General features: G+C 46.9%; 2 protein-coding genes across 2 annotated transcripts; both read right to left on the bottom strand.

Annotated features, from left to right (window-relative positions):
- Positions 1 to 4872: 4872 nt before the first annotated feature.
- GLUL (glutamate-ammonia ligase) lies at positions 4873 to 14452 on the bottom strand. The gene is made up of 7 exons (XM_069459581.1): positions 14340 to 14452; positions 11452 to 11630; positions 9953 to 10114; positions 7928 to 8074; positions 7458 to 7585; positions 7044 to 7243; positions 4873 to 6493 (listed from the first exon to the last, which is right to left on the bottom strand). Exons 2-7 carry the CDS (start codon positions 11615 to 11617, stop codon positions 6175 to 6177), a joined length of 1122 nt encoding a protein of 373 aa, XP_069315682.1. The 5' UTR covers positions 11618 to 11630; positions 14340 to 14452; the 3' UTR covers positions 4873 to 6174.
- Positions 14453 to 22078: 7626 nt separating this feature from the next.
- On the bottom strand, positions 22079 to 23000 carry LOC138375803 (transmembrane epididymal protein 1-like). Its single transcript, XM_069459651.1, has one exon. The coding sequence runs from the start codon at positions 22998 to 23000 to the stop codon at positions 22095 to 22097; it is 906 nt and encodes a 301-aa protein (XP_069315752.1). The 3' UTR covers positions 22079 to 22094.
- Between the last annotated feature and the right edge of the window lie 473 nt (positions 23001 to 23473).

Genomic DNA, 23473 nt, shown 5'->3' with positions numbered 1-23473 from the left:
AAGAAATAGGTTAAATTATTTTATGGTTAAACATGACTATTAGTACCAATATAAAATGTTGCCTCATATAATTGTGTTTTCCCCCAAAATGCTATATTAAGACATGGCATGTTCCTCTCTTTCGGATTTCTCCAATGTACTTGAAATTCTGAATTTGGCTGTGAACCTTGATGACAAATAACTGATCATACGTTGGAAGAGCACTTTTACCCTCCAAGATGGCAAATTCAACCCGGAACCGCTTCATTTCTGTGTCGGGTGCAATGGCTCACAGCACAAAATTCTAACCCTGGAAGGAATTTCAGAGATGTCCGTAGCTTATCTCAGGATGGTGGCCGTTTCTGGAGAAGCGAATCATTTAATGCCACAGATAGTCTGAGTATCCCAGGGGCAGGAAGAACCTGGAAGACTCAGCTGCATCCCATAGCAACTGGGATGATCACCCCCAAAAGCCCTGCATTTGGGGTCAGGGAGAGGAGGAGATTTCTGAACCAGCTAATTTGGGATTAACTGTGGGAATGGGGAGCTCATACACACACCACTAACACCTGAGGTTAATGCTTGGGAATAAACTGAACCCCCAACCCCAGCCTTCTGTCCTCTCCCTTTAGCCAGTGACACTGTAGTGACCTTTCTCTGGGAGTTTCTTTTCTTTTTTTCTTTTTATTTATTTCTCCTGCCCTGGAAACTCTGACGATTTAATTCGACAAACGTTTATTGAAGCCTTACTTGGCTAAGTGCTAGGCAACAGATGTATTTATATAAAAAGGTTTGCTGGCAGGGTGGCTCACGCCTGTAATCCTAGCACTCGGGGAGGCCGAGGCTGGAAGATCACTTCGGGTCAGAAATTTGAGACCAGCCTGAACAAGAACAAGACCCTGTCTCTACAAAAAACCAGAAAAAGTAGCCAGGTGTGGTGGTGTGCACCTGTAGTCCCAGCTACTCAGGGGGCTGAGGCGGGAGGATCACATGAGCCCAGGAGTTTGAGGTTGCTGTGAGCTATGGTGACGCCACTGCACTCTAGCCTGGGCAACAGAGCGAGACTCTGTCTCCGGAGAGAAAAAAAGTTAATAGGTTGGCAGTTTCCGGATCCTAAACCCACCTAGGAATGAGCCTGGTGGTAGATTGTTTGGGGAGAGGGGTCGTCTCTTGTAATGGAAACTCTGGGAAAGTGGATTCCCCTACTGTACTGTCTCGCTGATTAGATCTCAAGTTTCTGCCCAGAGACCAGGCAAATGTTCACTTCCTCCAACAAAAGCCCGCCTCCCTCCCGTCCCCACATGTGATACTGCACTGCATGCTGTAGCATCACTGGAATGGAGTCACCACAGTATCACATAGTCATTTGAGGATAAGCTGGTGTGCACAGCACTAGGCCCAGGAATCCCACACTGATTGGTGATGCCAATGACACTCTTTGGCTGGAAGAGGAGAGTCCCAAAGAAGAGGAAGAGAAAGATTTCCATTCACTTGTCCCCTCATTCATATGCTTCCCCCCAAGCACCAAAGTAGTGCCTATTTGACCCCCATCTTATTTGATTATTAATTTTTGGAGGTATCTTAAATGCCAATTCAATAGAGCAGTAAAATAGAGTCGCAAGAGAGGAGTTACTCTAAACCTTTATTGAAAGGCATATGCAGACAGGCTTCAGCATAGACTACAGGTTTAGGGATAGAGGACCCACTGGATTTCAGTCGCTAGATCTGCGGACCATGCCATGCAGTGGAAGAGCTGAACAGGCTGACAAGTTGCAATCAAGACAATGCAAGTAACTCAATCTGAAATCCATGAGGACAACTTGCTGTGGTACGAGCCCCCTGAAAAGCAATTCATCAAACGACAACAGCGACCATATGGACACTTCCTCTATAATGTAGGACTATGATGTTCCTCTCCTAGATCAGAGGAACTCCAGGCAGTGGATCATAGACAACTACTTATTGTTGGCAGTGCCTGAGAACCTCCTGTGCATTCAGCACAGGAGGGGGGAGAATAATGATTAAGAGATGGCAATAGACCCTTGTTTTAAGAATGACTATACCTTCTATGTCTCACCTCCCCACTCCTAATGACAGCTTTCTCAGCTCAGCAAATTCTCTTGTGTACCGTTTCTGGAAGATATGTTCCTGAGTTCCTGTCTCTTTTGTAAGATGCTGTATCTTGGGTAAAAGGCCTACATGGGATACCCGTATTGTGAATCTAATACGTGCGTATATGCGTCTTTTCACAAATACGGTGTATGTCTGTATTGTATCTATTGTGTATGTGCATATATCTGCATGTTGTGAAATTAAGTATGAATTATTTTTTAATAAATGTCTGGTGATTGAGCTAAAGGCTGAAAAACTGTTTACAGTAGCAATCTACCTGAAGCTTTTGGAGACAATGATAAACTGCCAATTTATATCAGTCGTAACTCTTAAAGAAACACGAGGTTCCGGGATGCCTGAACCCAACCAGAATCAATTGAGCTAGTAGTTGTTCTTTTCTACGACACACTCCCAGGAAGGCTTGAGTTGTGCCGTAATGTTTGCAGTGAAAAACAATCAACATGTTTGATTCTTTTTAAGCTCAATAAAACAGATAGGCATCTTAGTGCCATGGCCAGAGTTAAAACGTAGCCAAACAACCAAGACCTAATAGGTTTGAGAACAGCCAGTAGTTGTAGGCTTAAAAGCTCACAGAACTAGCACCTAAAAATTATTCATTAAACAAGTACTGCAGGCACCATAAAAGGTCTGGGGATACAGTGGTAGGCAAGAAAAACAGGATCCCTGACTGCATGAAATTCAATTAAAAATCCTATTGAGTGATGGGACACTTTCTTTCTTTAGGATAGCAAGTTACTTTTACTTTACTGGTCTAAGGGCCAAGCAGTAGCTGGATTAATACCTATGTGAAGCCTTTGGTGAGCTACTTGGAGGCCCAGCCCAAAGCATTTGTTCAGAAACTTCTTTTATCCACTCACTAGTCTACCATTCTACCCAGCAGCACACATCTGGCTTTTCAAATGGCCCTAGACAGCACCTAGCCAAGGAATTCCTTGAAATCCAGAGTGTGCTGCCATTTAGCTCTCATCTACTAACCTGCAGGATATTAAGGGAACTCATGGTTGTTTAAGGGGTTCATGGAGACCTCCTTTTGCAAATACTGGCCTCTGTCTCTTCAAGGCTGAAGGCTTGGCCATCATTCTGTTTAATCTCTCACTGGTAAAAGTTATCATGTAACCTAGTGTCTGCCAAATGAGCTATAAAAAACACCTTGGAAATACAAGGGGATTGCACTGTGACATGTAGGTCAAAGATGATTCCAGGTGACAGGGTGGAGAAGGAAATATGCTGGTTGTTTCCGTCTAAATTCTGATCCTATGAATTCAGAATTCCTTGTCCTTTTCATGCAATCTTTATTGGGGAATTGGTTACAGCAAACAAAAACCAAAGTGTTTGGGTCATTGCCTCTTTCAGTCTTGTGCTATACTGTGTAGAATATACCTCCCTAAAACCTGCAAGGGAGACCCAGTAAAGGGAAGACAACTTCAGCTGGGGAGGTGGAAGTGGGGATTTAAGAAATAAGAGTGACTATGTAATCTAACATCAAAACCAGGGAAATACTTAGGGTGAAAGAGGGCATGCTTAATCATGCTGGAACAGGTGTCAACTGGGACCATACCCAGCAACCTAATAGGTAGGATCTACTTTGAAAATTAAACCGTGATGTCAGGAGCGAACCTTCCTAAGATACCCTAACACCACGGATAGGTAGGATTATGTAAGACTAGAGCACAGTTTACACTTGCCTAAAGATCATTGTAATTGCTACAATGGGCCCCAGCTCCCCTGATATGGAAAACTACCCTTTAAAAATGATCACTATTGCTCACCATGTTACTAACATTATCGTAACATTTAATAGTATGGTGCACTAGTGTGTTGAACAAACTGTTTGCTAGGTATGTGTACAGCATCATAGGAGCAAGAGGGAGCTCCTATCCAGTCCAGTAAGGAATGAATAAAAAGTAGGAACTGGCCAGGATTAGGTCTAAGAACTTCCAGGTAAACAGATCAAGAAAAAGCAAGGACAGAGGTGCCAACATAGAGCTTTTGGGAGAATCACAAACAGTCCATTGGTCTAGTGCAAGGAAAGATATACCCAAGGACAAGACGATGCCCAGGACACAGCCAGCCGTCAACCAAGGTAGCAACGTGGTCAATATTTACTAATTAAATGAACCACTGGCAGTTGGGCAGAGAAGAGTAGAGCTAGCAAAACCAGTTAGTCACACAATAAATACTTTAGGCTGTTATATTAGGCCAGGCGTGTTCCAGACAATGTTATAGCATGGTAGGTCAAAACCAAACTCAAGAGCACGGGGAGAAGAGGGGCAGAGGTTATACCCTGCTGCAAAACTCTAGGGCTAGAAAATATCAGGATTGTGTGATCTGAGTTTAGATGAAAAAACAATCCCAGAAATCTCCAATACCCAAGCTAGAGAGGTATAGGAAAGAGCTTATCAGCAACATGACTCCAGAGTTTTAAAAACTCAAAAAGAGAAATTTCAGCTTATTTTGTCTCTTAAAACAAAACCTCTCCCCCTTCCCCTTTTGGGTAGGATATAAAGGAATGAAATGGCACACAGGGATTTAAAAGAACCACAAAGAAACAAGTCAGAAGAGATCATATAAATGTTAGGATGATTTATAAGTGCTGCTCTGGGCAGTTACACAGTTTGTTTACAATGAGGTGTTATCTAACTCTGAACACACCGTACATGGCAATCAGAAGTCATCATGGCAAGAGAAAACCACAGCTGGCCTGCTGCCAACATAAAACCCACCACAGAACAGAAGGGGAAATTTGGGGATGAAGGTGAGTTTTTATTATAAAAGAAAAAACTCCTCAGCATCTTAACAAAGGAAAGGAATATTTTGGACTGGGAGAAGACACCAGGATACAAAATCACAAGTTCTGCCAACAGCCCTGTCTCCCTCTCCTCCAAGAGCAGAGGTGGAAGGACATAGTTGAAACAAATAAGCAATTACGCAAAATTACTTAGAAACCCTACAAATCTGATTAAACTCTAAAACTTCTATTTTGCTTTAAAAAATTTTTAATATATCAAAAGGCCTGCTTTAGTGACATGCTATTCCCACCAGAAAATAACCCCAATATCCCCTGTCAGTAACATGCTCAAGTTGACCAGCCAACTCATTTCTAAACCCGTGTGTGGACAAGGACATGTGTCTTTGAAAACAGAGCCCTGGGGACCAAGTGGCTGCTAGTTAACCTGCGTCCACCCGTCAACCCAGCAGGAGGTGGGCAGGGCAGAGAAACCCTCAAGTGGCAACAAGCAATTAACCCCAAACCACCAACTTTCCAACCACCCCTTCCCCCACCTCCCCCTCAAAAGGAGACTCATCTCTAAACCAGACTGTCTGCTTTACTTTGGCTCCCTGTGACCTGGATGGTTTTCACCTTTAGGAAAACACACATAATCCACACCCCCATATATATAATTTTTTTGTTTTTACTTTTAAATATAAAAATACTACTCTGCTTTGTGTTATAAAGGAGGACCAAGCAATAAGAACCTTTTCTTTTAAGGTAGGGCTAGCCATCAGTTTGCTCAGCTCTGTGTTGACGGGAGGGCATTTGGCCCCAGGCAAGGGAAGTGTGGCCAGAGACCAAGGGCATATTGCTCCCTGATCCCCAATCCCTACTTTCTCTCCTACTTCCCACTGTTTCTAGAAAGTTGGTTCTAAGAAGCTTTTCTACCAAGAAGGGAAGTTCTGACCTGGAGTGGTAAGCCAAGCCTTCCACTTTTGACTACCTCAAAGAAAAACTCCTCCCTCTCCTGCAAACGTGCTCCGTCTGGACAGCTATGCCTACTGGACAAGCACACCCCATTAAATGGAACCAGTGGTTACGTCCCTCCCCCCACCCCCACTAACGCACTAGAAAGCTTCAGTGACAGGGAAAGAGGAGGGTGGGTGCAAAGAGATTAAGAACTTGACCCCTCTATCTTAGCCAAAGAAAGCAAGATTAACTGGGCACAAGGAATAAAAAAAGACCTTGATATCCCACCCTTTGAGTTACAACTGGGACAACAGGGAATGGGGAAGATTTGGGGTGGGATGGAGAACCGGGGGGGCTCAACAGCTGCAAGTCTAGTCCACTTAGTTTTTGTACTGGAAGGGCTCGTCGCCAGTTTCATTGAGAAGACATGTGCGGATCAGGGCTTCTGTCACCGAAAAGGGGTCGCAGTTGGCAGAGGGACGGCGGTCTTCAAAGTAGCCCTTCTTCTCCTGGCCGACAGTCCGGGGAATGCGGATGCTGGCGCTACGGTTGGCGACGCCAGCAGAAAAGTCGTTGATGTTGGAGGTTTCGTGGAATCCAGTGAGGCGCCGGGCGTTGTCCAGGCCCCCCTTGGGATCGTAGGCGCGAATGTGGTACTGGTGCCGCTTGCTGAGTTTCTCGATGGCCTCCTCGATGTACCTAGAAGAAACAGAAACGATGAAGGTCTGGCCTTGTCCCAAGGAAACGCCCTCTAGGGCAGGAGCAGGTATGGACCTAAGTATGAAGTTCACCAAGACACGGCCCCAGCAGAACAAATACTCCACGAGAGCAGCAACCCTGCCTTGTTACCCTGAGTCCCAGCACTCAGAACAGTGCCCGACAAGCAGCAGAGTCAGTAGTTGAATAAAAAGATCCTCATCTCCTGAAACTTTCTCTCACTCATAAGCACTAAGATTATCCTCATGCTTGTGCTAATTTAGTTACATTTTCACACTCATGAATCTATTCCTCCACCTTTCGAGTAGACTTGGTACTTTTCAAATGGGAACAAAATGAAAGGATCAGAAAATTTTTGAAGCCAAGTATCAAGAGCTGAGGGGTATGTCTAGACTGAGAAGTCCAGCTTACTCATCCCTGATACAAAGATTTGGCAAGTCATCTTGCCATGGAGACTCTGCTGAGAGATTGAGAACTCTCTTCCCACGCTTTCTGTCACCGGAGAATAAAGCTGGCCCCAGAAGGCACTCACTTCAGACCATTCTCCTCCCGCATGGCCTTCGTGCTGAAGTTGGTGTGGCAGCCCGCACCATTCCAGTTCCCAGGAATGGGCTTAGGATCAAAGGTTGCTATCACTCCAAAGTCTTCACATACGCGATGCAAGATGAAACGAGCCACCCAGAGATGATCTCCCATGCTGATTCCTTCACAGGGTCCAATTTGGAATTCCCACTAGAAAGAATGGGAAGGTTGGTCTTTAAAACAAAGCCAAGCACTTACTCCAACTCAGAAGCTCCTAAACCTGCTTGTCTTCTCTCTCACCTCTACTCTAATCCATTCTCAGGTTTTGGGTTAGTGGTGGATCAGCAGGCCCTGCTAGGCAAAGTCCTCATCGGCCTACCTGGCCTTCTTTCAGAGGCAGGAAGGATGGGCAAGAGCTGCTTACCTGGGCAGGCATGACCTCGGCATTAGTGCCCGCAATCTTGACTCCAGCATACAAGCAGGCTCGGTAATGAGCCTCCACGATATCCCTGCCGTAGGCTTTGTCTGCTCCCACACCACAGTAATACGGACCTGTAGAAGCACAAAGACAAAATGGTAAGAGTCAGGAAATCCAGAAAATCCCAACGTCAGAAATCAGAAGGCCCTTAACACTTGGAGTCGTATCCCTGCCTTCACCCCCATCGGAGGGTGGAGAATGGAGGGGGCTCCTCTTCGCCACTGCTTCAGTGGACCCAAAGGTTCCCCCAGTCCTGACTTTATATATCTACGCCCATTTCTGGATTTGGATAACATGAGAGCTGTCACGTCATTTCAGCCAGTCTCAGCATCTCGATTCAGAAGGAGTTCCTCCCATCTCTGGACAGTTAAACACTTGGAGAGGAGTAGTTTTACCTCTACCCCAAGGAGACTTACCCTGGGGCCCAGGGAAGCCATTGGAAGGCCAGCCGAAGGGGTGCCCATCTGTCCCCATGAGAGTATATTCCTGCTCCATTCCAAACCAGGGGTACTGGTTGCTCACCATGTCCATTATCCGTTTACAGGTGTGCCTCAAATTGGTTTCTAGAAAAAAACAAAAGTCAACATGGCATCGGGAACCTAAAGACACACGCTGAATCACAATGCTGATGGGAAAATATGCTCAGATTCCACATGGCTGAAATGTGCATTATAGGCTGAACTGATCCAGTGTAAACCTCTTTGTGTCCCATCACTGTTAAGTTGGAAAAATGGGAGTTGTTATACATTTATAGGGAAACTCTGAAAGACATCAGTATAATTAAACTCAGTTACAACCAAGTCACATGGGAGAGGACCCAGCACAGAGCAAGTGTTCACCTTATCTGCATGCTGGCCAAGCACCAAATGCCAGGCTCTTATCCCTCTATTCACAAAGCAGCTGCTTCTGTCAGACTTTTTCCTAGTTTCTCAGGCACTTAGAGACAAATCTAATTTTTATTGGGACTCATCTGTCCATTAGAGGGCTTACATTCCAGGTGAGATTAAGTGCCAAGTTATATAGCATTGGCTGGTGCAGAAGAAAACAAGATGAGCTCAACTGGAAACAATTCCCAGTTAGAAAGGAACTTTAAAACAGACAACTGACTGCTTAATTATGTTCCAGGAACCATTTTAAGACCTTTATATCAAAAAAATAAACCAAAACACTCAACTGAGTCCTCGCAACAACACTGAGGTGGGTATTTTAAGTCTGCATTTTTACAGATTGAGAACACGAGGCTCAGAAATGTCACGTTAGGTAACATGCCCAGGTTATGGGGCAAGCAGCAGAGCCAGAACACCCGTGGTCACCTTGGCCTCAGGGCCCCTGCCCTTTACCACACGATACTGCCCTCAAAACAAAGGTCCAAATTCACTCAATCTCGCTGGCAGTGTAGCAAGAGACTTCAGCAGGATTTAAAAAGATGACTGGCTGGAAATTGGGAACAGATACGTCAGGGCTCCCATGGTACTTTGTGCTATTACAGCAACCTCAGGGCAAACGTATGTGACAGTGAGCCAAGGTGCTCATGCTTTATAGTCAGTGGATAAAGAAACAAAATAAGCTGTCTGGAATGAAAAGGTAACCAATATTTGATGTATAAATTATTCCAAATGATTTGGACATCACATATTAACTCATTCAACTTTGAGATGGGTTTTATTTTCCCCATTTTAAAAATCAAGAAAATGGATGTATGGGAATAAATATTTTGCCCAAATTTGTAGGCAGTTAAGCAGCACATCCAGGATTCAAACCCAACATTCAGCCTCCAGAATCCAGGTTAGTGGTTTTGGTTTTTGTTTTGTTTTGTTTTGTTTTTTTGAGACAGAGTCCCACTGTGTTGCCCAGGCTAGAGTGCCATGGCATCAGCCTAACTCACAGCAACCTCAAACTCCTGGGCTCAAGCGATCCTTCTGCCTCAGCCTCCCAAGCAGCTGGGACTACAGGCATGTGCCACCATGCCCGGCTAATTTTTTCTGTATTTAGTTGTCCAGCTAATTTCTTTCTATTTTTAGTAGAGATGGGGGTCTCGCTCTTGCTCAGGCTGGTCTCAAACTCCTGACCTTGAGTGAGCCCTCCCACCTCGGCCTCCCAGAGTGCTAGGATTACAGGCGTGAGCCACCGCACCCGGCCCAGAATCCAGGTTCTTAAATCCACAGGCAGGAGGACTGTCAGTGAGGACTCCACCAGCAAACAGATTTAGAAGAATCCAACACCATTTTATGCAACCAATGGAGGAGACCAGGAGGATGGGCCATACTATCTCTTCCTCAAAGAGGAGTTCAAGGTAGAGAGGCGGATACCTAATCCTCTAGGTTCTAAATGCAGTTCTGAAATAGCTTAGCCTTCCCAACACTGATTTCAGAATGTCTTCTCCGTCCCCTCCACAGCATTCGCGGAGTGAAGTGGAGGCATCCCTCCCATCCTATACCCACCTGCAGGCTTTCGATTGTACTTGAAAACTTCACATAACACCAGCTTGTTGGGGTCCTTGCGGAAGGGGTCCCGAAACATGGCAGCAGGCACGAGATACATGTCACTGTTGGAGCCTTCAGACTGTAAAGTACTAGAGCCATCGAAATTCCACTCAGGCAACTCTGGGGTAAAAAAAGGAAATTAAAAATGTACAGAAGTTTCCTAGGCAATGCAAAGACAGCCAGCCCCTCACTCACCTTTCCATCTTTAAATGCCTACTTTCTCTTTTCTAGGAAGGCAGTAAAAGGCATAAATGCCACCATTAATATGTAAACCTTGAAGTCTGTACCTAATCCCATGGTCTGATCCCTTCCTATCTGAGTTCTAAGTGAACCACCGCATCACTTCCTTAAAAGAAAGAACAGTCCCAAGAACCTAAGGACATTTCCTCCCTGAATAAGTCTACTGTGTGCCAGGAGACAAACTGAGGCATTCTGTTATCACTACTGGCAAGTCAGCATTTAAAATACTGAGATGGGGAAGATTCTGATCCTTCCACTAGGCCATCTGTATTGCCTCCTCTTATTCCCCCCGCTGTGTCTATGCACTGCTCTAGCTCAAGTTGTGTCCTTATTTTATAAGGGGAACCGACAACTAGCAGGATGACTTATGCAAGAATGCACGCTGGTCACTTATCCACTTCTCCTGGTATGTTTTCAAGGCTGGTTTGACTCTACAGCTCACTGAGTTCTCTGAAGGCAGACCAGACTCACCTTGCATCCCCAGTACCTGTTCAGTATCTGCCACATAGCAAGAACACTATATAGGCTTTCTATTATCATTTATTCATTCACCCAAACATGGAACATTATCAGAAAAGTAAGCTATCCTAAGGTAGGTAGGAGGCAATATTTCCCTCTAGGCCCTCTCCAGAAAGGGGATGGGGATGGCTATGGCTTGTTCTAGACTGGAAAATGAAGGTGACAACTATAGTATAGTAGCAGCTCCTGGAGCAATAAGCAATCAGACAGTTTAAGAATTAATAAGAGTGGCAACACTAAAAACCAGTTCCATTTGGAAATCACTTTAGAACATTAGTCTTGTATCTAGAAACCCAGTGATATGAGCATTAAACAGAGTTTTCAAAAATTCTGTAAACTAGATGGCACATTCAGGTTAGTGCAGTAGTTTTCAAATGGGTTCCTGAGGGGGTCTTAGAGCCAGCTAAGTAGGGACGGGCAAATCAGCAAAGTCTCCAAGAATCCTCCCAGCGTCCCACACAACAGACTTGGTTTTTCTTCAATATACTGGCTTACATGCGAGATTCCATTTTAATAAAGGGCTCCATTGTTGCTATGCTTTGAGGCAGTGTAGGGGCTTAATGTTGATTGAATGTGAAGTCTGAAAAGCCCTACCTTAGAAAAGCTTTACCAACAAAATAAAGAGGCCTAATCCAGTGGCTTGGTCTAAGGCTGCCGCCCACCCTCATGCTGCTCCCGTCCCACAGCGCCCGGCTCACCTTCCACACACTTGGGCTCGCAGTCCAGGGTGCGGGTCTTGCAGCGCAGTCCTTCCCCAGTACCGTCGATCCAGATATACATGGCTTGGACTTTCTCACCCTGAGGCAGGGACATATACACCTGCTTGATGCCTTTGTTTAAGTGGGAACTTGCCGAGGTGGCCATGGTGGAAGGTGTTCTGGGGAGAAAAACAATAATATTGTTAACACCCACTCCAAACAGTTCCCCTGGAGGAATGGCTCCCTGGAGGAATGGCGCAAGAGGGACAATTGAAGCAAAAAGCCAAGTGGAAACGGTGTGCTCTTCCTCTTCAGGAGTCAACACACCTAAAGTGATAATAGTTATTCACTCTGCTTTTAGTGAGATTAAAGTTTTATATTACACAAATATCTCCTTATAAGAATGGACTGCAAAAATCTGATCACCTTTTGATGCACTGAAAGCAGATGCCTGCTAAAGAAAAGTCAGGCCCTTGGGAGTTAACTCTTGAGGGCTCTTTGCATCCTGAGCTCAGAGACTGAAGTTCCACAGCTCCTGCACATCCCAGAATTCATACTTCTGAGAACTCAGCTCTCGCCCCTCAGTGTAGCTGAGGCAGTGGAATTCTTTTTTTTAGTACTAAGCTACTAAGAGGATACAAAAGTTCAGAAATAGAAAGTTTACAAAACATACCTTCTCCCAACACAAGTAAAATCCAGCCACAGAAAGGCTTGGCTGCTATTGTTTCTGTTTTGAGTTTTCTCTTTGCTTTCATCTCAGTTGTGGTCTTAATGGAGACCTACTCCCTCCCCACCAGCCCCCCAAAAACTCCCACATATTTAGATTTGAGGATGAAACATGGTTACAAGACTTAAAAAGCTGGAGGCTTCCTAAAAAGAACCGCACCTTTTACCATCACCAAGATGGCAAAAAAAAAAAAAAAAAACAAAAAACAGCTGCTAAGTCGGAGTTCAAGGTGCATGCTGCCATAATTTTCACTGGTGTGATGCAAAATTCTCCCTTAAGATAGGCTCAGATTTAAGTGTGAGAACAATATTCTGAGATTCCGCTAGAGAACTTTTCAAGTAATTAAGAAATTCCCACTTCTAAATCAAAAAAATCTGGGATTTCAAGGCATGCTAAAAACTGCAAGCCACTATCACAAAACCTCTGAAAGAGAAACTCTTAAACACACTAGCCTCAACGCAAGAGGAAACCGTTCTCCCTTCTCCGCCCTCCCTCGGTGGCCCGGAGTGGCTGGAAAGGGAACACATTGTTCTCCTCCGATGGCTTGGGCAACTTTCTGAAGTACAGAGGCAAAGTTTCTATGGGCAACCATCCATGTTTGCCCAGCTGAAAACATAACTGCTTTACCCTCCGAGGGCCTCACTCTTCCCCTGGGGGAAAAGGAGAACCTCCTCTGTCAAGTCCTATTAAAGGACCAATACCTCCGCCTTCAGCTCCCCCTCTCCCCCACCCCCAATCTCTCAGCTTTTCTCTCCAAGCTGTTACACCTCCAACACCATGCCACACTCTCGAGCCTCAGTTCCGGATCTCCTGCAAGCCTAGTGCACTATATCAACTGGTACCGCCGCAGTGCCAATGCCAAGTTTACGGGGGGGGGGGGGGGGGGATGGATTCGGAAGTTTTCAGCAGTTTTTGCAGCTGCCACCGGCTCCGGGGTCGTCCAGTCTGCCCCTCACTCACCCCAGCCACATAAAGTCAAGCATAGCGTTGGGGTTGCCCTCTCTAGCCCTCCTCCTTTTAGAGTGGCGTTCACGCCTCGCGGTTTCTTCGGACTCTCGCCTCTCCTCTTGCCGCTCGCCCTGTTCCGACTCCCGCTGGTCCAAGCACCGGAGCTTTCTGGGCGAGGGCGACGGAGAAGGGGACAGAGAGCGGTCGGACCGGGAGGTGCAGTAATCGGCAGGCTGGTGGGTTGAGGTCTTTATCTTGAGTCGCGGTTTCTCCCCGGAGTTCACCGAGTAGGCGACGAAACCGAAGCAGTTGGAGGGGGACCCCGAGGACCGTGACTCCCCGTCCTCTTCATCTTCATTCGCTGCTTTCTTTGTGGATTTGCGGCTGGGGGAGGATCCCCGCTTCCCACCCCCGGGGCAGTTGGGATAATCCACTTTGAGAGCAGCCCCTTCCCGCGGAAATTGCCCGGCCTCGCCCCTCGGGCCCGGATCTCAGGGCCTGGCCGAGGGGGCCATTCCCTGCCGCCCAGGGGCTGGGGTGGGGCGGGGAGTGGGGGGGTCCGCGGGAGGGACCGCGCGCGGCTACTGCCTCGGCGCGGCCCGGCCCGGCCTGTCCCCTGGCGGCCACGCTGAGGCCCGGGCTCTCCATTGTTCGGTCACACTGGAAGGCCGCGGGGACCCCCTGGCAGGAGCCGGGCGCGCAAACAACGCTCACGGTTACTCGCTTCAACCCAGGCGTCTAAAAGGTTGCCAATACCCCGACGACTCCCCAAAATGCGCCGCCGCGGAGGAAGGGCACGAGGGGCTCGCGCCTCTCGAGCGTCCCGCGTGCGATCCCGCACGGGATGACACAGCCACTCCGCCCACAACGCAAAAACCACCGCAAGCCCAGGACGCCGGGAGCGCCGAGCGGCCTCCGGGGGCGGCGCTCTGGGCAGCAAGTAGCGAAAAGATCAAAACAACTCCCCCCGCCCTCCGCAGAGCCCGGCCACGGGCGCGCCCCACCGTTGCCAACAGGGACGGCAGAGACCCCCGGGCGGTGAAGCACGCGGGAAGCGCGAGCGTGCCCGATCCGGGCCCGGGAGGCCGAAGTGTAGCCCTGGGGACCATGGTTGGCGGGGTGGCCGAACCGAGCCGAAAGAAAGGCCGGGTCGCCGCAGCTCGAGGGGGCGGCGCGGACCACTTCGGCGTTACGCGGCCAGGCAGGCGCTTACCTGGGCGGCGAGCAGGCAGGCGGGCAGGGCGCGAGAGCGAGGCGCGGAGAGAGGTGAGGAGGCCGGTGTGCTGCTCAAACGCCCCACTCTTCTCCCATTCTCGGCTCTGCAGGGCCGCCTCCTGCCCCGCACCCTTTATCCGCGGCCCGGGGCCGCCCCCGGCGCCCTGATTGGCTCCCAGCGGCCGGGAGCCCAGGCCGATCAGCTGATCCGCTCCCGGGCCCCGCGGCCATTGGGTGCGGAGTCGTGCGGGCGCCGCCGGGGTGGGGGCGAGCGAGTCTGGCAAAGAAAGAAAGAGAAAGGGGCGTGGGGGAGGGGCCGGGCGCCCGGGGGAGGGGAGGGGAGGGGGAGGGGGAGAGGGAGTGGGCTGGCTGCGTGCGGGGGGGCGAGTTCCTGTGGGCAAGGGAAGCCTCTGCCTGCCGCCCACCAATCTGGTGGTGTCCCCGCGGCCCCCCAGCCCGACGTCCTGAGGTTCCCAGAAAAGCGCCCCTGCCGCCTTCACGGGGAATAGTTTTGCAGGGAGAGTTCCCTGTGGCAATCTGGAACCAGGGAAACCGAATTTTGCCTTTTGTTGTGAGAGAGCCCCCCCCTCCCGTGTGTCGCCCCCCGCGCGCTCGAGTTAAGTTTGGAGGGGGAGCACGAAGCGCGGGAGCCGGGGAGCCCTGGGCTGGCCTGGGCCGGGGCGGCGCCCCGTCCCCCTCCCCCCCCTCCCTCCCCCCCGGGAGACAGGCCTGGGTTCCCAAAGCCTGGCACAGCCCACTCCCCGGCCCTCATGGTGGGTTTGGGGAAGTGAACAGAGCTCTTAGACTTCACAGTTTTAATCAGAGCGCTGTGTTTCTCTGATTCCACAGAAAGGATTCTGGAGGGCGGTAGAAACAAAATCTGGAGACCTGTCTGATGTCGCCGGTGACAGACCTTAGGCAAGTCTTTCAGTCTCTCGGGGCCCAAGTTTGTTCATCTGCAAAATAAAGCGGCCATCAAAGGATGACCTTTAGAGCCTCCCACCAGATGTGAAGCTGTGAGTGCGAACTCTGCCCCCAGGGCAGCTGAGAGGAAAGTGGAGGTCTTGGCATGCTCCCTTAGAAGCCAGGGTTCCTGGAGAATTTAAAAATTCCTCCAGCAAATTCTCTCTGATTTTGCTTTTTAAGTGTGGCTTATTTGTGGTCTGGAAAATGAGAGAACCTCTTTCTTCTCTCAGCCTTGCTGTGATAGTTGGGAAAATGTATATTTGAACACAATCTTGAAATGGGTGTTTGCCAACAGATGCATAATAATTATGTGTATATAGAGAGATACAACATAAATAAACGTACACATATATATGTAGCTATCAGTGCTATTACTTGATCATTCTATTTTTAGTGCCTGAAATCCACCTGATGGTGTCTAGCCTTTATTGCATCTTTCAGGAGCCCCAGTCTTTGAGACTCTGAGATTTTTCTGTTTGAAGACTAAGATTTCATGCTTCCAGTGCAATTGGAAGAGGAAGGGAAGAAGTTTGTTCTTCTGGTTATGTTTTGTCCCACAAATATGGGAAAGAAATGTTGCCTGTGACCACACACACATAACTTGGCTTCCTTGGTCAACATCCCTTTCCCTTAAGAGTGTCTGACACTGTAGTGCTTTCAAATGACAGATAGGGGGTTTTGGTGTGTTTCTGACTGGTGACATTTTGGACTGGGTAAGGTGCCTTGTAGATTCCTTGTTAAATTACAGTGCTGCATGTTGAAGCATTATAATGTGGTGATTAAAGGCAGGGCTTCGAGTCAGACAAACCAAGGTTCAATTCCCAATTTTACCTCTTACCAGCTTTATGTTGGCCAAGTTACTTACATGAAGCCTCAGTTTCTGTGTCTAGAGAATAGGGATAATAAGATAATAGCTACCTTTTAATAAAAGGATTAATTGTGATAGCACATGCAAAAGAGATTAGGGTAGTGTCTGAAAGATAGTAAATGTTTAGAAAACACTAATTATAGCTATTATAGGCCAAGATAATCTGAAGAGATTGTATTCTTTTCCCATAGAAACCCATTCAGTACAACTTTCTGACTCAGTGTTAATAATGCTCCACCATTAGTTTCATGAAAAGGGGCTTAGGCCCAGTAACAGAGTGAGTTGTCTTCATTTCTTTCTGCAAAATCTTAAGTTTGAATGGTTGAAGAGGGGGAGTAGAAGAGAAAAATGATGTTTTTGTTTAAAAAGATACTAATTTCCAGGCCGGGCGTGGTGGCTCACGCCTATAATCCTAGCACTCTGGGAGGCCAAGGAGGGAGGATGGCTCGAGGGCAGGAGTTTGAGATCAGCCTGAGCAAGAGCGAGATCCCGTCTCTACTAAAAATAGAAAGAAATTATATGGACGACTAAAAATATATAGAAAAAATTAGCCGAGCATGGTGGTGCATGCCTGTAGTCCCAGCTACTCGGGAGGCTGAGGCAGGAGGATCGCTTGAGCCCAGGAGTTCGAGGTTGCCGTGAGCTAGGCTGACGCCACGGCACTCTAGCCCAGGCAACAGAGCGAGACTCTCTCTCAAAAAAAAAAAAAAAAGATATTAATTTCTAGATGCCAAACTATCGAAGCATAAACCAGAACCTTCTACTGCACTCACCACCAGCACCTGTGACAGGGATGGCAAGCATAGTAGAAAATGGAATAGTGAGGTGCAAACTCAGTACTTCTGCCCTTTGAGTACCTGCTTCCCTTGCTAGGTATCTTGACCTCCTTGAGCGGTTTATTTATCTCCATATCCCCCAATAGCCTCCAGGGTAAGTGTTCAATAAATGATGTTTGTTGACCACACAAAAATGACAGCGGCACCATCAAGAAGATAAGTGCTTTGAGCTGCTTTTCTGAGAATGGAAATAGATTTTGCTTTGATCCGTTCATGTGACCAGGGGCATGCTTTGTAAGGATTAGGAACGTAACACATGACCATGGACTCTTTCGGGAGTGAACAAGAAGCCGTATCCTCCTAGATCAGCCCCACATTTACTTGGGGACCCAGGTGAATCCAAGGACTGAGCAGGGAAACTTAAGAGTATATGAGGGAAGAAAAAGCAGAAAAAAGTCCGTTAACCTGTTCGCCCCCAGAAACCCAGATTGTAATTTTAGAGAAGTTACAAGTAGAACGGCCTCTTTCATCCAGTTTGACTTTGCTGTGTCTGCTGTCCTTTGTTCTCATTCCCCTTCTTCCCTAAATTGCCACCCACCCCCATTCTCCACTCCCTCCATAAAAAGAGCATTAGAATGCTTGAACCCATGAACTTTCCTATCTCTAGGTACACTCAGTATTAAAGCCGACAGGGGCTTCTGTTGCTTTGAAGTCAGGTTTTTCTCTCTTTGTGTTGCTGTGTCCAAGGGGTGGGTGGAGTGGGAGAGCAATATTACAGGTAATAATTTTGTTCCAAATCTGCAGAAATAGCCCAGGACTAAAAGTATTTCTTCAGTGTTGTTCCACTGCCTGAACTACGGGCAGAACAAGATGTATTAATATAGTCCTGTCTTGTCTTAGGTCGCCTATACCTGTGAGTTCTCCTCACAACTTCTTTCTCTCTCCTTTAAAGGATCCATTCTCACTCTGTAGGTGTGAAGTCCTTAACCTGGTGATCTGAGAGTGCCTATGTGATTGTCGTACACTCATTAGACACAAAATTTAGGGTAGGGCTCAAACAGACCTAAACCTTCAACCCTAACATGCTGTTTAGGAAATAGAGTTTTCCTTATATAGAAATGATTTCAACAGGCATCCAATGAAACCTTGAAATCATGCTAAAGAGATAAAACTGAGACCCAACCCAGAATTGTAAGCTATTCTTCTTCCTATTATTATTTAATAAACCAACACCAATTCTTTCCAAAAGAATAGACCATAGTAGAATCCTAAACCAAAACAAGAAAAGAAAAGAAAACAAAGAAGAAGAAAAGCAGCAACTCTGGAAGTTGATGGCATTATTCTTAAATCATATTTTGGGGAGAAGCTGTGGTTGGCCAAGCTTTCAAATTCCACTCTATACAGTTAGAGTAGGTTATACTTCAGTTCAGTAGCTGACACTGAGCATGGAGGAATTGCCCTTCATATTCTTTGATTGTTTGATATTTTTCACCTCAGAAGAGGAAATTGGAAGTTCAAGTCTCAGTCATATCTCTTATAGCCTGATTTGGGTTTTGTTGCATGCCTGCTGATATCATCCAAATGTAGGAACACACCATTTCCCAAGGTGTGTGTTAAGACTGAAGGGTTGGGTCTGAGGTGTACCCCAAATCTTGTCTGGAACATGAAACTACTTGGAAGGTTGGGAAGAATCAAGTTCATCTGAGCTAACAACATGGGAAAATAAGAAAATTAAAGCCACGCAATTCTAAAATTGGGGCTTCACATTATTCTAGAAGATGAGACCTGGATAACTTGTAGTAACTGGCCGAAGCCATGTTAGGGCAGTATTTTACAGCCTAATGTGCTTCCAAGGTGCCATTCCTTTGAGAACGCTTTTCTGTTCCCCTTCCTTCTGTCTCCTCAGTCTGTGGGTGATGTGTCCCTGGGCCACCACCTCTAAAATACTAAAATGTCTACAGTAGCCACCGAGGAAAGTACAGAGTTCAGGGCCAACCAGCTTTCCTCTGAATCCCACATAATGGCTTACCCCTCGACTTCTGTAGAGCTGACATTCAATGTATATTTCCTTTGTGAATTAACTAAATTACCAGAAAAACAATGCTGTATGCCAGGTTCTCTTTGAAGGACTGTTTGGAGATTGTTTTGCGTATCTAATAAACTGTCCCTCATTTCATTGTTTGCTGAATCTGGGATTTTAGTAGATACGTTTGTTCTTTATTCTCAATGCATATACAGATCTACCTTTGCTCTCTAGATTGATTGGAACATTATTGAAGCTAATTAAAAAGTTGAGGGACTTTAGTCTTCTGACTAAAAAATTATTTGGATCAGAGTGTGTCCTTTACTTAGTACTTTTCCCAAAGAAGTCCTCAAGTGGGTCCACAGCTCTTCCTCACCTCCCCCAATCCTATTAGTTGATTTGCATCCCTGTTTATTTCACGTTCACATGCCAAATTTTAACGGGACACAAACAGCCCTAGGGGACGTTTCCTGGATGCTTGGGCAATGCTTGTCTGCTTCTGTATTTTTCCTGCCCATCTCTCCCCTCCCCCACTTGTTTTAAACCGGTTGTTGAGAGACTTGTTTATTGGAATCGGAGACCTAGAGGCTTGACCAGGGCGATGTGAGCATAGTGCCCTCTGGTGGAATTTTGTGAAAATTACACCCCCCCATAAGTGTTTGGGAGGTTTTTTCTTGACTGGCCTTCATGGGGAGGGCCATTCTGTTACATCCTAAATATAGTAAGTTGATAACATGCAAGTTTGTTGCCTACCCTGGATATTTGAGAGCTATTATGTTGGGGCTATCGCTTGATTACTAGAGGCTTATCATTATAAAATTAGGCTTCAGATGACTGGAAATGGGCAGCCAAGTGTTTGTGCTTTTTCATCACCTGCTGTCAATGTGTAAGAGAGGGGAAGAGAAAAGGAAAGCTGCCAAGGAAAAGTCAATGAAAAGAGTCCAGGAACCAAGAGTAAACGGGAAGTGGCGAGGATCAGCAGAACTGGTCACAAACAAGTCTGAGCCTCAGCCCTCACTTGGATCTGAGCCCAGAAATGTAAGACAGAGCCAGAAGTTTAGAGCCTGCCAGGTTCTCACCCCCTAGGACAGATGGGGGTTGGGATGGGGGGCAGCAAGTGTAGCACAAACACACCCTGTAGGGGCCTGGGGTCATTACACTGTGCTGTTTGCTCCACCTGGGCCTTCTGGCTGGCTTTTTTTTCTTTTTTAAAAATTTCATTTTGAGGATCACTCCCTTCTGTGTTGCCAGCAGCAAAATCACTATGGCCGGGAGGACACAGCCACCGGCTTCAGTCAGATGCACCCGCACCTAAATTCCTGTCTTGCCTCGAATCAGCTGTGCCACTTGGGCAAGTCAACCTGCTGGAGTCCCAGTTTTCTGGAGGTTCCTTATAGAAACCCTTGTGAGGATTAAAAAATAATCACCGAGTAAATGATTCAGAACCAAGTTTACTGAATTTCATTATAGCCAAGAACGAGCAATAGAGTGGACCTATTACTAAGGAAGATGACTCGGTATTTAGGACTGTTGGTGTCGCCCAGAGGCTCACAAAACCTCTGACCTGTCTGGCAACACATTTAGAAGAAACAGGGGCAAGGAGAGATTCTAGAAGCAAATAAGCCTTTGTTAAGCATGAACTGGGGCACATAGTGGCAGTATACATAGGAAACTATGTAACTTGGATATGGCAAAGCCTTTACCCTTTAGGAGCCTACACATTAGCTGGTGAGGAAAAATCTTTCTAAGGGAAATGATTTCAGAAACAGCACAGGCCGGGCGCGGTGGCTCACGCCTGTAATCCTAGCACTCTGGGAGGCCGAGGTGGGAGGATCGTTTGAGCTCAGGAGTTCGAGACCAGCCTGAGCAAGAGCGAGACCCCATCTCTACTAAAAATAGAAAGAAATTATATGGACAGCTAAAAATATATATAGAAAAAATTAGCTGGGCATGGTGGTGCATGCCTGTAGTCCCAGCTACTCGGGAGGCTGAGACAGGAGGATGGCTTGAGCTCAGGAGTTTGAGGTTGCTGTGAGCTAGGCTAACGCCACGGCACTCACTCTAGCCTGGGCAACAGAGTGAGACTCTGTCTCAAAAAAAAAAAAAAAAAAAAAAAAAAAGAAACAGCACAAAGCAGAATCTGTCACCTGTATGGGCAAAATAATACGGCATATTTAATATAAGTTCCTAAGTGTTCCAAAACAAAGGAGTAGATAAGAGTTCTTGGAGAAGGCCACCTTGGGGACACTCAGTAGGGGGGAGGGAGAGGTGGGTTCTATAGTGGGTATCTAATAACATGGTAAAAATGTGATTATGGGATAGCTTTCTGTGACAGGCAAGGGAGACATTTGCAAAGACTCAAGGGTAGGATCTAAAACATTGCATGCACAAGGATAGCGATGGTGAAAAAGGTACACTTTGCTTAGAGTGAGAGTAATAAAATATGAGGCTGGGAAAGTACTGAGCATTTGAATTCTATAAAAATTTAAGTTATGCAAATTTGATATGTTAGTCAGGTGTATGAAAAGTCTCACGTATTTATAGGTATATGAAAAAAGTCTTACATATTTATATATGTAAAATTGAAGTCTATCCTTAAAAGTTGGGGGGAAAAGGGGAGACAAAAAGAGCATAATTCCAATTTGCATATATTAACTATAAATTTTGTTATGCTATGTCTACATGGTGGCACCACTTTGGTGAGCGCATAAAAGTATCGACTTTTCTTTACCAGGATGAGACTTGAATGGTTTCAGTTTTGAATTGTGAGAAATCTTTATTCCCTCTGGTAGAAGGCAACCCCCTGTGCCTGCAGCAGCAGCTGGTGACAGCTTGACTGCTTGACTCTGCTCTTCCCCCTCAAAAGCCCTTGCTTCTCTTCCCTTCTTCCCTCCCATGCCTTTTCTTGCACGTTAATCTTTACCTCTGGTCCTCTTCCCTCCCTCCCCCCAAATCCAATCAGCAGCTCTTTCTCAGGCACCTTTCTCCTCAACTCCTCAGCAATTAGAGGCTCAGGAACAGGAAATGCACCAGCAGATGGGGACCAACTGCTGTCCTTGGGGCCATTACCTTCACTGGGGAAGATGGGGTGCACTATGTGCGGGCATTGTAGGCCCTGGCTCAGGGGGAGCTCTGTGAAAGGAGGAGAGCCTGGGCATCTTTCTCTGACTGCTCCGCTTCCTGCAGCAACTGGTAGAGGGGTCCTGGAGTGCTTGTGTGATATGGAGCTTCTCTGGATGTCATCAGCTTCAACCTGGGACTGTAACAACGATGCCAAAAAAAGGAGATGCCGTGGATTCCCAAGAGGCATGAGGCATTGATCATCAAATGCCAGCAGAAGAAGGTGGTGATAAACATGATGTCACTGATGTCATCGTCCTGCCATGGGTAGCCGGAGATTGGTCTGAATAGAATGAAGCCCGCCTGCATCAGCCAGGAGCCCATCATCAGAAACAGAAAGGTCTCCATCACCCAGAGCTGAGACATGTCGGGAGCCCACAGCTCTGCGGTCAGCACCAGCATCAGCAGGAACACCACCAAGATGAGCAGAGAGTGGACTTGCAGCTCTACTCCTTCTGAGCCTTTAACATGTGACACCATCAGCAGCAGGAGCTCATAGAAGCTCAGGACCAGGGTTCCTTTTTCTAGGACCACACACCTCTGAGGGAGAACGTTCCTGCTCATGAAGTCTACACAGCCATTGAGGGCGAGGAGCATGAACATGGTGAGGTGCTGCCACTCTTTGGGATACATAAACCTTGGTGGCAGCTCCCTGTTCATCAGTATTAGGCCTCCTTTAATGCAGCTGATCTCATAAGCTATCAAGAGGGAGCCAGCCACCATCTTCAACAAACCTCCATAGGATATATTCCACATCCTGGCCCATCTTCCCTTATTCCTGGTAGGGCACAAAGGATACAGGAGAGAGTCGTTGAATATTACAGCTTTGGAGACCACTGTTGCCTGATACAGTCCATATAAGAACAGAAAAAGCCCTGGATAGACATGACCTATAAAGGTTCCCATTGAACTGCAGATCTGTCTAAAGAAGGAGAAAAGCCCAAGATTCAGGCAAGGCTGCACCTGAGGCCACTTCAAATTCTGGGTTTGGAAAGAACTGCCTGCCACCTACTTTTATCATCTCACCCCACCTACTGTTACCCCACAGAGAGGAAATGTTTCTCTAGAAAAGCCTACACACGTGGTGGAATATGGCTTTATTATTCTAATCCATCTGGTACACTGGGAACCAACTGGCTTCTGCCAAAAAAGGAAGTAGGTAAACAGTTTTCAGGGATCCTTCCAGCCCTTGAGGTGCTTCTGGTCACATTTGTCCCCTAACCGCCACAGCTTCCTTCCTCCTGTCCAGCACAGTGCTCAGAGGAGGGAAGGAGAGAAATGGAGTGGGTTACCATGGTGTCCAGAGAAAGCGTTGCCACTTGTAAATTCTTGAGTGCCCCTCAGTACCTCTCAGTCACAACTTTGATTCAGTTGTAAGG

This window comes from Eulemur rufifrons, chromosome 27 (genome assembly GCF_041146395.1).
Source record: "Eulemur rufifrons isolate Redbay chromosome 27, OSU_ERuf_1, whole genome shotgun sequence".
NCBI classification, from domain to species: domain Eukaryota; kingdom Metazoa; phylum Chordata; class Mammalia; order Primates; family Lemuridae; genus Eulemur; species Eulemur rufifrons.
This window is presented reverse-complemented; position numbering and strand designations above follow the sequence as displayed.

Coding starts and splice junctions, on each gene's coding strand:
- GLUL (XM_069459581.1), bottom strand. CDS start 11,617: ATGGCCACCTCGGCAAGTTCCCACTTAAACAAAGGCATCAAGCAGGTG. Junction 10,115..11,451: donor CGAGCCCAAGTGTGTGGAAG/GTGAGCCGGGCG, acceptor TTTTTACCCCAG/AGTTGCCTGAGTGGAATTTC. Junction 8,075..9,952: donor GTACAATCGAAAGCCTGCAG/GTGGGTATAGGA, acceptor GTTTTTTTCTAG/AAACCAATTTGAGGCACACC.
- LOC138375803 (XM_069459651.1), bottom strand. CDS start 23,000: ATGGGAACCTTTATAGGTCATGTCTATCCAGGGCTTTTTCTGTTCTTA.